This window comes from Exophiala spinifera (assembly GCF_000836115.1).
Source record: "Exophiala spinifera strain CBS 89968 unplaced genomic scaffold supercont1.10, whole genome shotgun sequence".
In the NCBI taxonomy this organism is placed as follows: domain Eukaryota; kingdom Fungi; phylum Ascomycota; class Eurotiomycetes; order Chaetothyriales; family Herpotrichiellaceae; genus Exophiala; species Exophiala spinifera.
In genome coordinates this window covers 336,985-352,509 of record NW_015622522.1, presented here as the reverse complement: position 1 = coordinate 352,509, position 15,525 = coordinate 336,985, and the positions used below count along the sequence as shown (strand labels likewise).

At 52.9% G+C, this 15,525-nt stretch overlaps 6 protein-coding genes across 6 annotated transcripts; 3 read left to right on the top strand and 3 right to left on the bottom strand.

Moving 5' to 3' along the window:
- Positions 1–217: 217 nt before the first annotated feature.
- On the top strand, positions 218–1,967 carry PV08_11797 (uncharacterized protein; the record flags this gene model as incomplete). Its single annotated transcript, XM_016386105.1, has 5 exons — positions 218–407; positions 486–733; positions 803–1,609; positions 1,671–1,714; positions 1,769–1,967. 5 exons carry the CDS (start codon positions 218–220, stop codon positions 1,965–1,967), a joined length of 1,488 nt encoding a protein of 495 aa, XP_016230237.1.
- Positions 1,968–2,798: 831 nt separating this feature from the next.
- PV08_11796 (uncharacterized protein) lies at positions 2,799–4,345 on the top strand (the record flags this gene model as incomplete). Its single annotated transcript, XM_016386104.1, has 2 exons — positions 2,799–2,817; positions 2,877–4,345. The coding sequence occupies 2 exons, from the start codon at positions 2,799–2,801 to the stop codon at positions 4,343–4,345; spliced, it is 1,488 nt and encodes a 495-aa protein (XP_016230236.1).
- Positions 4,346–5,085: 740 nt separating this feature from the next.
- Positions 5,086–7,284, bottom strand: PV08_11795 (uncharacterized protein; the record flags this gene model as incomplete). The annotated part of the gene is made up of 2 exons (XM_016386103.1): positions 5,086–6,929; positions 6,981–7,284. 2 exons carry the CDS (start codon positions 7,282–7,284, stop codon positions 5,086–5,088), a joined length of 2,148 nt encoding a protein of 715 aa, XP_016230235.1.
- A 1,738-nt stretch (positions 7,285–9,022) lies between these two features.
- On the bottom strand, positions 9,023–9,415 carry PV08_11794 (uncharacterized protein; the record flags this gene model as incomplete). The annotated part of the gene is made up of 1 exon (XM_016386102.1): positions 9,023–9,415. The coding sequence occupies one exon, from the start codon at positions 9,413–9,415 to the stop codon at positions 9,023–9,025; it is 393 nt and encodes a 130-aa protein (XP_016230234.1).
- A 1,518-nt stretch (positions 9,416–10,933) lies between these two features.
- PV08_11793 (uncharacterized protein) lies at positions 10,934–11,896 on the top strand (the record flags this gene model as incomplete). Its single annotated transcript, XM_016386101.1, has 2 exons — positions 10,934–11,112; positions 11,329–11,896. 2 exons carry the CDS (start codon positions 10,934–10,936, stop codon positions 11,894–11,896), a joined length of 747 nt encoding a protein of 248 aa, XP_016230233.1.
- A 359-nt stretch (positions 11,897–12,255) lies between these two features.
- On the bottom strand, positions 12,256–15,426 carry PV08_11792 (uncharacterized protein; the record flags this gene model as incomplete). Its single annotated transcript, XM_016386100.1, has 1 exon — positions 12,256–15,426. The coding sequence occupies one exon, from the start codon at positions 15,424–15,426 to the stop codon at positions 12,256–12,258; it is 3,171 nt and encodes a 1,056-aa protein (XP_016230232.1).
- Positions 15,427–15,525: the final 99 nt, after the last annotated feature.

Below are 15,525 nucleotides of genomic sequence, written 5' to 3'. Positions count from 1 at the left end.
AAGGTGCCAGGGTGTGGGATGCCACTGTTTCCTTTCCTCACTCGTACGTGCCGCGGCGGTGCTGCACCACAGTGTACATCGATCATGAGAGAGATATTTCTTTCCCCCAGCTTCGCGAGAAGTATATAAGAAACCTGAATTTCCATTTCCTGAGATCGCGTTCTTTCGTCCCTTGCTTCTTTTCTTCTCACCATCAGCCACTCACACAGGATACAAAATGACAGACATTGCAACGTCGTCCGAGGGCTGGCACTGGGCCCCTGACGGTGGACTGGTTGCCGGCATTCCTTCAAAAGGAGTGATCCAACCACCACAGAGCGTCACAAGCTCAGACGCGATGTTTGATGTGATAGTCATCGGGGCTGGCTACACCGGGCTGACTGCTACAAGAGACTTGACCACCTCAGGTACGTAGTGGAAAATGGGTCTATTTTTCAAAATGAAAATGGAAAAAGGGCAAACAAGTGCTGAACAAATGTCCATAGGGCTCAAAACTTTACTCCTCGAGGGCCGAGACCGTATCGGCGGACGCACGTGGTCATCCAATATCGACGGGTATCCTTACGAGATGGGCGGCACATGGGTGCACTGGTTCCAGCCGCACGTGTATCGAGAACTGTCCAGATACGGCATGATCAATGAACTGGTCCATTCCACCGATTACTCCAAACGCCACAACTATTTCAGTTTCGCGACGAGCTCTGGTCGCCGAACCATGAGCCATGAAGAAGAGGTTCGTTTGCCAAACCAAACCCCCCACGAAGTGGTCCTGTGCGGGCGCAGCTATACTAACTCGGTACAGGACGAACTGTTCTCTCGAGCCATGCAAAAATTCGTCAACGTCGACGGCGACTTTGGCAAAACGGTCATGCCGTTCCCGTTCAACGCGTACTGGAACAAGGACGTGCTGAAATACGCCGACCTGTCGGTCGCTGATCGTATCGCCCAGATCAGACACGACCTGTCGGAAGACGAGCGCCACGCGATTGAGTCGTTCGTTCTCTTGTGCAGCGGCGGGACGGCCCAAAACTCGGCGTTTCTGGATTTCCTTCGGTGGTGGGCGGCAGGAAACTACGACTATCGGACGCTGTTGGACACCATCATTGTCTTCAAACTAAAGTGCGGCCAGTCGGAGTTTGCGCTCCGGTTCTTCAAAGAGGCACTTGCAACACGCAATCTTTCGTACTCGTTCAAGACGGCCGTGGCGAAGGTCGATTCGACAACAGACGCTCTCGTCCGCGTCACGACTCGTGATGGTCGCCAATTCCGAGCCAAGCGTGTCATCTGCACCGCTCCATTGAACGTGCTTCGCAAGATCGCCTTCAACCCTCCACTGCTGGCGGAGAAGAGGGAGGCTTCTGAGCTGAAGCACGTGAACCAATGCGTGAAAGTCCACGCAGAGATCAAGGATCCAGAGATGCGGTCATGGAGCGGAGTGACCTACCCGAACAACAAACTCGTGATTGGCCTCGCGGACGGCAAAACCCCTGCTGGATATACTCATTGTGTCTTCTTTGGGTGCGACGACAACCATATCCACGCCGACGACGACATCGACGAGACTCTGAAAGCCGTCAAGGAGTTCGCCCCGATGGATGTGAACCGGCTGGTAAGCATCAAGGATTCGTGACCGCAAAACGAGAAAGCACTCACTAACATCATTTTTCCAGGTCTTCCACAATTGGTCGAAGGACGAATTTGCCGAGGGCGCATGGTAGGTTTTTTGCTCACGAGAGTACAAGATGCAATTTGTGCTGACGACTTACAGGGTGTGGTATCGGCCAGGTATGGAAGTAAAGTATCTTGACGCTCTCCGGAGAAGACAAAATGCGGTGCTGTTTGCAAATTCAGACTGGGCTGCTGGCGGCTGGAGGAGTTTCATAGACGGAGCCATCCAGTCTGGCACCGAAGCCGCTTTGACAGTTCGAGGCGAACTGCAGGTTGGGCCTCGTGCAACTCACTTGTGAGCTTCACTGGAATTCCGGGAGTGGTATGACGACTCAGCGGGGAACTGTGTAAAAGAATCAGCACACGGCTGAGCACCCCTGAGCGTGCAAAGCAACAAAATGTGGGCCAGCTGCTTAATGATGGAATAGCAGCACGAGATCATGATGGAATGTAAAAAGGCCAGGGAGTTCTGGAGGTGCAACGCCGGCAGGAGAAGTGCGGCATAGTCGGATACGTCGGTACATAGGTAGTTGTCGTCCCAGACGTCGCTGCATAAAACGCGGAAGATTCCTACAGCCACTCCCAAAAACGCGATGCCCAGAGACCACGCGGTTCGAGCCACAGTGCACATCGAAGCCAGTTGAGAAGGTACCAAACCTCAGGTGGAGAATTCCGTCGACGATGGCAATGCGGATCGACGACAGAGAGAGGACGGATTTCCGGAAGAGCAGTTTCTGTGAACCTGGAAAAGCTGTTTGAGCCGGCGAAGCGGAGCACCATTCTGCAGCGAACAAGGTCGAGATGGCATGATTTGTTCGATTCACATCTAGTAGATTACTTGGAGACATGTAGTCCACGATGTCGGACCAGGAACCTTTGAAGAATACAGTAGAGATCGAATCGTCTCCGCGAGGCGGGAACGTGGCGCCGTCTCGTGCCAAGCAAAGAGCGGGACTTTGCAGATTCTCGCCTTATCAGAACGTTTCGACTTCGACTTGTCTTCGGGCTCATTCTGTGGATAATCATATTCAACGCCTGAAGACATCCGGACGATGTGACCATTGCGCAGTACAAGAACTGAAGTCTAGTCAAAATGCTCAAGGACGAGACGCAGTCATGCTGAGCGCAACATGCCAAAATTAAAGTCTGGTACGCGCCTGTCGGACAATCGGTTGCAGTGAGTTTCGTTCTGACCGTCTATCTCCCAGGATGTCACAATTGCTCCCGTCGTCGCGTCAAGTGCGATGAGACCCGACCACACTGCAACAAGTGCCGCGCTCAAGGACTGGAATGCGCCGGCTATGGTATCGAGGTCAGATTCGTCTCCGGTGTGACGTACCGTGGCAAGAACAAAGGTCAGGCTCTACCAGGTCGGAAAGGACCGAAGCGCACACCTCACGGTTCGGTGTCTATTCAAGCGTCAGGTATTGTCTGGTCAGATGTATCACTTACAGGCAACACCACGAGAGAACAAGAGGAGACTGTGCCAGCGGCGGAATCCTTTCATCCCGGGCCCGATGACTACTGGCACAACGCTAGCGACACAGTGGCGGTCTATGCCAACACTCTGGAGCAGTATACGGATATCAATTTCGGCACGTCTATCGAGTCGGGCTTCATCGAGGAGATCCAGGAGTATGCGGCGACTCCAAACGAGATATTGCCAGATTCAGACCATGCATTGCAATTGAGCAATTACACCACGAGCCGTACCTGCAGTCCATCGCAGGGGCTGATCGGTATGGACGCTGGTCCGCGGGAACTGTTTGCTCACTTTTCCGAGGCCATTGCTCCAGTGATGGTCGTGTTTGACGGAAAATTCAACGGGTATCGGGACCTGATCCTCCCCATGGCCGTCGAAGACGACCTGGTCAAGCAAGCGGTCTCCGTCGTGTCCATGTACCATCTTGCTCGCCAACGCGGCGGGTCCGAGGCGCCCGCCGACGCCAGGCTGCAAGAGATCATCCGACGGCTCCGCGAGCGGACCGACACCTTCAGCCTCTCGGACGTGTCGGCGTGGGCGACGATCGTCGTTCTTCTGACGGGCGAGACCGTCACGGGCGGGACCAACCTGCCGTACCTCTTCCGGCTTCTGCAGCATCTCACGGACGCGAACGGCGCCTCTGCCGCCGGCCACGGGGGCCAGGGGTCGTCGGCCATCCACTCCTTCCTCAAGGAGCAGACGCTGATGATGACGCTGTTCGCGCAACCGCTCCTCGGAGAGGGCATGGGCACCTCGACCCTGTCCGCCGTGGACAACTACCTCGGCTTCATCTCCAACGCGGCCATCTTCTTCCCGGCGCTTGTGCCGCGGATCAACGCGCTGATCGCCATCATCCGCCGCGCGTGCGAGATATACTTGACCCGCGCGACCGTCGGCCCGCCACACGCGGCCACGGTCGGTGCCCTTGAACGCCTCCGCCTGCTGTGTTTGCAGATCCCCGTGCATCAGCCGGGCCACCACGCCCTCGTCTGGGCATACTTTGTCGCCGCGGCCGAGAGTTCCACCCACGAGCACCGGAGCTTCTTCACGCAGCGACTGACCCAGATCCACTCGCAGACCAGGTTCCATAACATCCCGGCGGCCCTGACGACTTTGCAGATGCTGTGGAGATGTCAGGGCGAGAGACGCTGGACCGAAGTCGTCGCCGCGAATAAGCCCGTCTTCATCATCTGATCTCTCCACATTTATTACTAGGTAGACATCCATCAAGCCCAGCCTGTCGAGGACCCGTTCAGCCGCCTCCGTCGCTCTCGCTTGCCCTTCCACGGCCTCGCCCACGCCCGTGTCCATGCCAGCATCGTCGCATTACTTGGGCAGCGACGGGTAGGCTTAGGCTCCGTGTGCCGGGACCTCTCGGTTTTGTCCATCACCTTTCTTCAACGTGTTCTGACCGACTACCCCTTCCTTTGAATCAAGCACTCGGCCATCAATGATTGTGCGGCTGAGACCGTGTGCGAGTGCTCCTTGGGAGATTGGTTGCGCGAAGATCACACTACGAATTGCAAGTTGAAAGCTACGACTATGAAAATGAATCATGTAGACAACAAGCAAGTGTTTTGACCGCAGGTTTAACTGGTATTAATGATATGATATATGTCCATTCCCGGTCGTAACGAGGTCCAATCCATCCCATATGTGGTATCGACCCCGGATTTTCTCTTTTCAACGAAGAGCCACGCTATGATTTGACAATCAGATCCAAAGGAAGAATATCCTTTCAAAAATCATAATCTCGGCATAAAGCCGCCACTGTTTTGGTATACATACATACACAATATGTATATGTATATGTATTTGTATATCAAACATCCAACCACCCAAACAAATCACAAGGACGCAAACGCTTGCTGATTTTAAAACGGACGCACGCACACAAAGAAATTTTTGATTGACTTGACCAGAACCCACACATGTTATCTGTGTCGGAACGGTTCAAAAGAAAGATCTGGCAATCTTGGCTCCCGGGAGAACGGGGGAGGCGGACTGCCATCGGCATCGTCCTGTCCGCGGCTCAAGCTTCGATAGCCGGAGTATCCCATCCCAGCTGCTCCCTTGACGAGGGTCTCTTGGCTGTCATCGCGTAAAGGTCCAAAGCGAGAATATGCATTGGCCCGCATCGGCTCGTAGCCTTGCTTTGGATCGGAGACCTTGCCTGTACCACGAGACGGTGATGAGGTATACGGGGTGGGTACCATCATGAACGCGTCGCCTTCGATGTCTTGAGGGATATGCTTCTCGGCAGCCTTGCGTTGTTTACGGTGAGGGTTCTCCTTGCAGCAGGTGATTATGCTGTTGATGAAGATCAAAAGGGCAAGAATCACAGTCAATCCAGATTGGACTGCGATCAATACCACTCCAGTGATGGTCTTCGTCGTCTGGGCAATCCCGAGCTCTTCCACAAAGACCAAGATGCAGACGACTGACGCTACTCGGACGACTTGGATGACGATGTTGATCCAGTTGCCCGATTTGCGGTTATAGGGCCGGCTCCAAAGCAGCAAAATGAGCATGAGCGACTCGATGGTCAATTGGCCGATGGTTTGGAACATGCCGTGGCCCTCGCCCGCAGCCAAGACGCATCCTTTGGCAAACATGTAGACGATACATGGGATGAACAGCCACCAGTAGCCACGCTTGTAGTTCTCATAGAAGAGCTTGTACTTCTTCCAGGTTTCTTTGTTTTCGTAGAGGGCGTCGGCATTGCCTTCCATCTTCTTAAGCTTGTGCACAACACTCCAGATCTTCCAAGTATAAAAGGCGAGAAGTGAGGTGAATCCGCCCAAGGTCAAACCAGCCAGAAGCTTGGCAGCCCATGAATCGCCGTGCGTGAATTGGAAAATGCAGTACAGTGTCCAGACACCGTATAGCAGCAGAATGAGAGATGTGATGGTTTGAGCCATGACGCGCCAGTACTCCTTGCGGAAAGTGGTGAGTGATTTCGGGAACTTGCCAAAGAGTGCCCATGCTTCGAGAATGACCTTGAACAGCAGAATGCCGACAACGATTGCGGCGACCACGATCGCAAATATGAGAAGGACTGTCATGAAAGTGTTGGTCTCTGGGATGGTGAGCTGTTCTACATAGCCTTGGATACCATTAACAAGTTGCGACGTCGAGTCCGAGCCCGAGGCAGAGCCAGAGTCGTCGGTGCCGTTGACGTTGGTACTGACGTCTCGGAAGAACAACATAGCACGTTTACCGAGGGTACTGGTAGGCTGGACCGTCGTGCCATCAGAAAACACCAAGGTGGTGTTCTTGAGGTCGTCGTAGTTCTCGTTGGTCAGATTGCCTCCTGTATGCGATCGGAAACTGTCGATCGACCTTTGGAGCCCGCCCCAGGAGACGAGACCAGTACTAAAGGCAAAGTTTTTGGCAAAGCTCCGATAGATGCCAGGATATGGTACCGAGTGCATGCCGTTCATTGCCATTCCCTGGAACCACCACACAACTTCCGAGAATCCAGGACTTGATGTGCTGGAGCCAGGATGAGCGCCCGTGGCCGCAGCTCCGACGAGCGACATGCCCAACGCGGCTGCCGCGACCGCAGCTGCAACATATGACACGGCGGGCACCTCGACCGATTTGCCGTTCGTGACACCAGATTGGACGCATGCAATTTGCTGTCCGCCTTTGTTCTTGAGAGTCAACTGAGCATCTCCGTCGAGATCAGGTAGCGAGTATGCGATTGAGGGAATGAGCGAGGTATAGGATGAGGGTATCTCTTGACTTCCATTTGCGGAGAATGTTCCTGCAGGCACTAGGCAAATATTAGGGCAGTCCAACACTTTCGTCCGTAAATTTCACCTACCAGGACAAAGTTGATCGACCCTCGTGTCTTGTGAACAGGGGTCAAACTCTTTCTCATATACTTGGATACCATATGCTGTCACCACGAGGTGTGCTGTTACGTATTGCTTCTGTTCACTCGTTCCCGAAGCATCGAAGTTGATCATGTTCGTCGATCGATCGAACGAAATGTCGAGTTTGTTGACTTTGATCTGAGATGTACCATTGTTGCAATCCGCTACACCACTTGTTTTCAAGATATCTGTTGCAATGACGGAAGGGAGCAGAGCCAGGGAGGCAAAGACTGCCACTGAGGACGTCCGCATGACGGCCTGTTGGTTATGTATCCGAGAGTTCTCTTCCCTGCGTGATGCCGTCAACCGGCGGGGTATTCCACCTTGATCGACTCTTTAACCGATGGGGGGTATGTTCCAATACAATTCTTTCAATGAAACGAACGGTGTCTGAGAGCGGTCTCGCCGGGGAGTGGTAGTTGAGCGAGTGACGGTCCAAAGCGTGGTTCTGTCGAGAACGAACGTGTGAAGGGTATAGCGAGCGACAGTGAGGTATAGATCGTGATCTGCGAGATAAATGATATACACCAAAGACGAAAGGGAGTCTGATTTTCAGTTGGGGAGTTCTCGAACAAAAGACAACATGGGGATTCCACAATTGGCAACACCGTTTCAGAGCACACGCAACCTCAGCATATGAAAGATCTTTTTTCGAACGGTTCGATGGAGGCGCGCAGTGGGCCGACAGGGGGGTGCGGGTGGTGGCACTGGTGGGCTCGATGGCGTTGGTCAGGCCGGGGGACAAGTGGATGTCTGGTGCCTCGCTTCTCGATCGACCGCCTGTCAGGGGGCGTTTAAGTCCTGCAGCTTTGGGCAGAACTTGGAAGGATTCGCACGAGATGGAGCCTGGTGTTCGATGGTGGTGGCTTTGCTTTAAGTTCATCGTGATGGTTCCCGTCAGCATGGCCACAATTACGTTACCTCGGACTTTGACGATGGCGACTGGATGGCTGGTGACAACTCTGAAACCTCAAATACACTTGAAGCAGGTGATGACGATGATGGTGTTGGTGGTTAGAATTTTGTATCTCATGTCAGCTCCCTACCTAGATCTCGTGGTATCACTTCTTTCGTTGCACACATTCACCGCGATGACGGTGGCGTTGGATGCCATAGTGATCGTACAGAAGAATGGTCCGTACAAGGCACTCGAAGGGGTCTAGACAACCCCACGTCAAATGCCAAAGTCTGTTTTGCCGGGTGGGAATTTGAGGCGCAGTCAAGACATGGAGAGGCTCAAGACTTACCCGCAGTTGGCGGTGTTTATAACTACCCATTGGACTGGAGGATTTTTCGATTGTCGCGCCTCTCGCCGAAACCCTCACGCGACTGTCTGTGCTTGTCGTGGCCAGGACCCAGACGAGCACAAATGATAGACACTTCTTCGATCTTTAGGCCGTCTTGTACCATAGCGGCATCAGATGCAGCAAGGCTGCCTACGGATTCTATGGTCAACCCCTAAACAGATGCTTGTTCTTGGAACCTCCACCCCGATCCATCTTGAAGTCTCGCTTCAGTCTACTCCGTACAGTACTAACTACTGTTAAAGGCTTAGGCGCTCGGGACTCTCTCTAGTTAGTACTGTACAATAGGAGGGTCAAAAAGCACAAGCTCGGCTTCTGGCACCGGCGCGTCCCCCATGTCCTAATTATAGCCGTGACTCTCCCACAGACCATCAACTCCCACGGCACAGCCTCGCCATCAAATTTCCAACATCTTCACTGACGTGAACGACTAAAAAGGAGACGGAGAGTATGGTGGGAATGCCATGTTTTACTGTTTGAGCACGACGTCTGCAAACGCAGCATCCTGGAACTTTGGTCAAGGAGAAACAACACGAGCGGATGATGTCTGTTACTCATCGCGACACTCAGGAAGTCAAGTGTGATTTTGTACATTTTTCCCCCTTGCGGAGAGAGGTTTGTCGGTCCAGTTTGTAAACCGCTGCTTGATGAGCTCCTTGGCCGAGTTTGGCCGCTATTCCACCACCTCAAAGGGAGTCCTTGCTGGACGAGGCAGAATAGCTGATTTCCGCTCCCGCCGCCACAAGCAGAGCAGAGGCGCGAGCCCTTTCCAGCTCTACAAGATCTTGCGCCGACTCAAAGTCCTTGGTCCAGCATTTCTGGATAACCGAACCTAGCCATACTCCGTTGGTTGACAGGAGATGTTGCCGTCGTCGCCAGGTGGTCGGGTCTTCTGGCTGCTTCCAACCCTGATAAATGTCAAAGGCACAACGCTGGCCCGGCGTCATGTCGAATATCCATCCCCCCAGACTCGTCCAACGTCGGCCCCAGATTGAAAAGCTATTTACGTCACAGTTGTCTAGGTTCCGGTCGAGCGGCATAAGAGAGGACTCGGAGAAATCAACGAGCTTGATGCTCATATTATCGTAAAAACACAAGGTTGCTCAAACGGACGTCGGCCATGATCACGACAGGAATGAATATGGGCTATGGTGTGCGCCGATTCGGTCAATTGGGATAGCACCATCGTTTTTCAGGTCGTATCTGCTTCAGATAATGTCGAAGTTGGATAGATGGTTGTGACAGCGAATAATGCCGGAATGGTCGCCCAGTCTTGCGGCGCTTCGCTTTTTCGTCCTCGAAAGCCTTGATAGCAATGGCTCGCTCATCATAGTCGCCTTCCTTAGGAGTGATTTCCCATAATCACAAGGGTACGCCGTGAGCACAGGCAATCTTCGACATCGCAGAGTTCCTGTAGGCGCAACTTGTTTGGGAGACGACGGTACCTGTGCCCTCGATTCGGATGACCTGTTCTCGCACAACTGTGCCGTCTAGATTAAGACGGGTTGTCCTTATGGATGGTGGCTTCTATAACTACATCTGTTCGGTGATGGCAAACTGTCTCGTCCGATCTGTTGAAATTGCTGCCGGTTGTATGCTCCGTTTGACTTGCACCAAGGCCTATAAATCTCCTTAGTAGTGCCTAGACTTTAGGCACCATTATAAGCACTCAATTCTTATCCTTCAGGCTTTCTCTGCCTCGTTTTAGGCCTGTGCCCCCTAGATTCAGCCCTATTATTTCAACGCATTGTCTATTAATCTAGGTGCACACTACTCTGTCCTATCTGTACCCCTAAGAATGTTCAATCACTCTTCTGAAAATACTTCTCTTATTTTAGGTATATATCATCAAACCCTAATGCCTTTGAACAAGGAAATCGAGTGAAATGCTCTGTTGCTTGAGAATGAGTTGTGATGGTTGGCTTCCTGAATATCTGTTATGGGATCCGGATTTCGTCGTGGGAGTCTCTAACTAGCTAGTTAGCACTACTGAGTGCTTCTCAGTGTTTGGGTGTTTTTAACATTTGGCCCTGGCGTGCCCCTCCCAGCACAACCTTCCTATCAGAAGCCTTATTAGTGGCCTCTGCGAATCGATTACTGTGCAGACCCTCGGGCCCTTTAGTGGTGCGGTTGAATGTGGTAAACGGCTGCCCACTTCATGCAAGTTTCTTGCGTAAACACATGTATGATGACTACGTAGCACGAGAACGTTAGACAATTGAACACCACCGGCAAGTACGGGAGCAGCAGAAATTGAGTACCTTGATTCCCTGTTGTTTCCCTTTCACACCTCTGACTTTTAGTCACTGCTCCGCTCTTTGTTGGGTCCTTCACTCTCGGCGCCTTGACTGATACTAAAGAAGAGTGACTTGACCCCGCGACACCGACAGCCCCCCATCGCTCTCGCAACCCACCACAGCCTTCTTGCGCATATATCAAAGGGTCGAGACGAAGCGACTTCCACTGCGCACTCATCCGCACTCATCCGAGGCCCAGCGTGGTCAAGGCATAGGTAGCCAGGCGTACCCCGCTGGAGAGGAGGAAGAAACTGGGAACTACCACTGTAAAAGGAGGAGACGAGGGGGATTCACACGAGAATGACTACGCCGCGGTGCTTCATCGTGCGGCACGGCGAGACGGAATGGTCACTCTCTGGGAAACACACGGGCACCACAGACATCCCTCTGACCAAGAACGGAGAGAAGCGAGTTCGAGCGACGGGAAGGGCTTTGGTAGGGGACGACAGGTTGATCGTTCCCAGGCAGTTGGTTCACATGTATGTTTTTCCCCTCTAGCCGGGTTGTCTTGTGCCATTATACCCTGTCCTGCCCTGCCCTGTCCTGCAGCCCTGCACTATTCCGCTCCGCGCTCGCTCTCGTATCGAGTGGCCAGCTGCTCGAGCGAATCATGCATAAGATCTTCCCATCCACACATGGTCTATCCATTGTTGTCCTGCCGCAAAATGTACTAACGAGCAATGATCGTGGTCCAGCTACGTCTCACCGCGCCATCGTGCCCAAAGAACACTCGAACTGCTCGACCTAGGCTGTCACGACCCGTACCCGTGGCAAACGAACTCGGACAACCATTCCCCCACGCACAACAAGACCGACGCCCGTGTCACGATCGACCCCCGCATCGCGGAATGGGACTACGGCGAGTACGAGGGCATCACGTCGGCTGAGATCCGGAAGCTGCGAGCCGAGAAAGGCCAGGGGCCCTGGGACATCTGGCGCGACGGATGCCCCGGCGGCGAGAGTCCGGAAGACATTATCCGGCGCGTGGATAGTCTGATCGCCGACATCCGCGAAAACTACCACGCTCCGGTGATCGGGAAGCCCAAGGATCAAGGGGTGACGGGGGACGTGATGGTGGTGGGCCACGGACACATCCTACGTGCCTTTGCCATCCGGTGGATAGGCAGACCGCTCACGGAGACGAGTTTGATCATGGAAGCTGGTGGGGTGGGAACGTTGAGCTACGAACATCACAGCATCGACGAACCTGCTATCTTGTTAGGCGGTGGCTTTGTGGTGGGCGAGGAACCAAAAGACAAATGATTAAGATGGACATGAAGCCAACACAGAACGGAAAACTGGGACAAGGACTGAGGATGAATACAGGGCGGGCGAAGAACAGATAAAAAGGGTAATGACAAGGGTCAAACATAGAACGGACGTCGATAGTAACTTCACATGGTTCACTTGTTCACGTACATGCACCCTACAGTCTACTCCGCTTCAGATGTGACATGCGACAGGATCTCAAAACATCATTCTGGTATCATTGTCTATCTGCCGCTCGTCGTGCTCCAAGGCACGAGCCTTGTTCTCTCGACAGCTCCGTCGTTGTCGCTCACCAGCCCGACCGCACCCGGCTCGCCAACGGATGCAGATGCAGTTGACGTCCGTCTGTGGCTCTAACGCCAAAAGTCGTGCGGTTCGCCGGGTGCGAGCCGGGGGGGAGAGGGAGCGCGGGCGCGGACAGGGTCCGGGGGCCGATCAGGGGCATCGACAATCTCCTCCCTGACGTACTCGCTTGGGATGTCGGGCGAGTTCGGGTGCATAAAGTACCTATACCAGGTGGTGAAGCCGGCGGGAGGCGGCTCTCCAACCCCCTTCTCAAATTCTTCTTCCTCAGTGAGCCGCCTAGGGGGCTCGCTGGGCCCAAAAGGATCGGTGAGAGGTACAGACCGAACCATGTCGGACGAGGCGGACGTACGTGGAGTGGTCGGAGGAGGAGCATCCTGATCTTGATCTTGCCACACTCGAGATTCAACAGGGATACTGGCACGGTATGAAGGTCCGGGGAGAGCTAGAGGGCTAATGCCTGACGACGCTGGCTTGTTCGTCTCGGTCGGCTGAGTCTGGTTTGGTTGATCTCTCTGCAAAGGCTCTTCTTCATTTTGGCCGTCCCAGGAACTGGTGTTGGGCGCTTGCTGATCATTCCAGCCTTGTGCTTCACCACCTTGTTGCCAGTTGTTGTTCTTGTTCTTGTTGTTCTTCTGCTTTCCTTCAGCAACACTTGAATTTGCGTTGGTGCTTCCCCAACCATCGTCAGCGGCAGCAGCGGTAGCAGTAGTAGCGGTATTAGCTGGTGGCTGTGCTACACCAGAGCCGGAACCTGTGCCAGAGGGGCGTCGAAATGTTGGAAGATAGTAAGACGGGAATGGATGTTGAGGAGCAGCAATCGGAATGTGTTCCAAGGGCGCTGACACTACAGGAGCTACAGGTTTCGGTTTTGGCGGATCTGGAATGGTTCCTCCCAAAGCACCCTTTGCTCGAAGAACTAGCTCAATCAGTTCATCCTTGGTCTTACTCTCGAGAGAGTTTCTGTCTGCATCGGGAGTTGGATCTGAACTAATGTCAATACCAGTTTCGGTCTTGATCTGCTCCCGGTGTCGATATTTGAAGATGAATCGCGCATATGGATCCTGAAGAGTGTCCAGATACTCCGCGGGATGCACGCTCTTCTTGCTGTAAACGTAGCCTCTGCCAGGTTGGACTTGCTTAGTGACACCTATGGCCTGTGCGACGGCTTGAGGTACATCATATCGCGGCTCTTCTTCTGCAATGGCTGGAATACTGGCGTCTCTGTAGAATTTTGCTACTTGGTAAAGGCCATGTGGGCCATACCATGCCATCTTGCCAGATGCGTTGCTTGTGGACACTTGTACGTTCTGAGCATTGGAAGATGTGTTCTGTTCTTGAGACAAGTCTCGATTAGACTTGTTACTTTTGTTGTCATCGGCGGTGTCGTTGTTATTCTTCCAGCTTTCATCGAGGTTACTTTTGTTGTCATCGCTGGTGTCGTTGTTTCCTTTCCAACTTTCATCAATGTTGTTCTGGTCCCGGCTTTCGTCATTGGTGTTCTGATTTTCCCAGTTGTTATTATCACTGGTATTGTTGTTGGTATTATCGTTGCTTCCGCCATTCTGCCACTCATTCCACTCCTGACTGTAATTTTCATTACTGGTTCCCTTGTCGGCCGAGTTTGATTGATTCTGCTCCGGTTTATTGGTGTTATTGTCACTCCCACCTTGGTTCTGGGTATTCGAGTTGTCTGAGGTGTTATTCGTAGCATTATTGTCGGAGTCTTTGGAGGCAGGAGCTGAAGGCTCCGCTTTCGCGGTGGCGGATGTGGCCGTGGAAGATGCATCCTGTTTAGCAGCATCTTTGTTTGTAGCACTGTGAGTATTTTGAAGGCCGGACTGATTTGCGGCTTGAAACCATGGGACGTTGTTATGGAGCAGGTAGGGAAAAATCGGAGTCGGTCCAGGCATCGAAGGTGGGAATACAGGATGAGGCTGACCCAACCAGGGTTGCATCGGAAGCTGATGTTGACCTGCAAACGGTGGGACTGCGGTGTATGGCATTGGCGCAGGAGCAGCAGCAGCAGCAGCAGCAGCAGCAGAATCCATCCGAGTGTGATTTGGTAGTGTTGCGCGATGTTCTGAGAGACCTGGAATTCTTGAAGCACTAGCTAATGGTACTCTGAGGGCGCCACGAGCCATCGGGGGTTCAGGATAGTCTCGATAGTCTCTAGGTCCATCATCTCTATTACGATAGGGAATGTCCAAGTGACGAGATGGATAGTCTCCTTCAGGATGGTGTCCAACGTAGTGCTGTGCTGGGTAGTAGTCGTGATGGTATCGGGGCGTGCGTTGGGACTGGTGTCGATCATTATACATGGGACCCTCTCTGGCAGTACCATAGTCGAAGTGGACTCTTCGCTCACGTCGAGGAGGTAGATGGTCAGGTTGATCACGTCCACGATTTGGTGGCGACGGTGACGTAGGTGGTGTAGGTCGTCGGTAGTAAAATGTGCCATCGGGGACGCGCTCATGTTCATGTTCATGTGAATGATAGGCCGGGCGTTCTTGGGGCGGATACGGTGCAGGACCATATCTGTAGCGATAATCCCAATAATCATGATCATCAGCAGGGCCGTCAACTTGCAAGAAGCGAGAAGAGGATGGGAGATTTGAAGGACCGTCAAATAAGCCAGCAAAAGGAAACCCCTCAAAATCTGGCTCAGCCACAGTCCTTGTAGACTGAACGCCCGATGTTTGCCGCTCGTAGTGCTCCATGATGACACTATCTTCTTTCGAAGAGTCACTCAACGCGTCGAATTCGCCAGGAATGTTGGAATTGCACCGCAGGACAAAGACCTCAATGGTACCAAGGCTCTCGAAATGACTCTCACTTGCTCCTGGAGGAAGTTGTTGTACAATGTTGTAGTCGTCAAAACGCCATTCTCTCGCCATGTATGCTCCATCTCCTAGACGTGTTTCTTTCTGCCGAACAACGAAATCGATCTTGGATCTGGTTTCAGGTAGAGCCCCACGCGGTGATTTGAGGTTGACTCGAATTCGGTTGCATTGATATTTCCCGTCTATGTAGACAAGCATGGCTAGACCTTCATGGATGAATCGACGTGAACTTAGTCTGATGCTGAAGGGCTGAGGATGATTTGGAATGGCAATGAAGGTCTCGACGAAGCCATCGCCATATTGAGTGCCATATTCAGGGAAAGGAGCACCAGTCTCCTCCCACTGAACATTGCATACAAGATGTTTCAACGCTGGCATCGCGTCAACAAGAAGCGATCACTTGCCAGAGCTCGAAAAATGGTTCTTCGGATGGGAAAGAGTGAGATTTGAAAGCAAGGAAAGAAGGGTGAGAAAGTG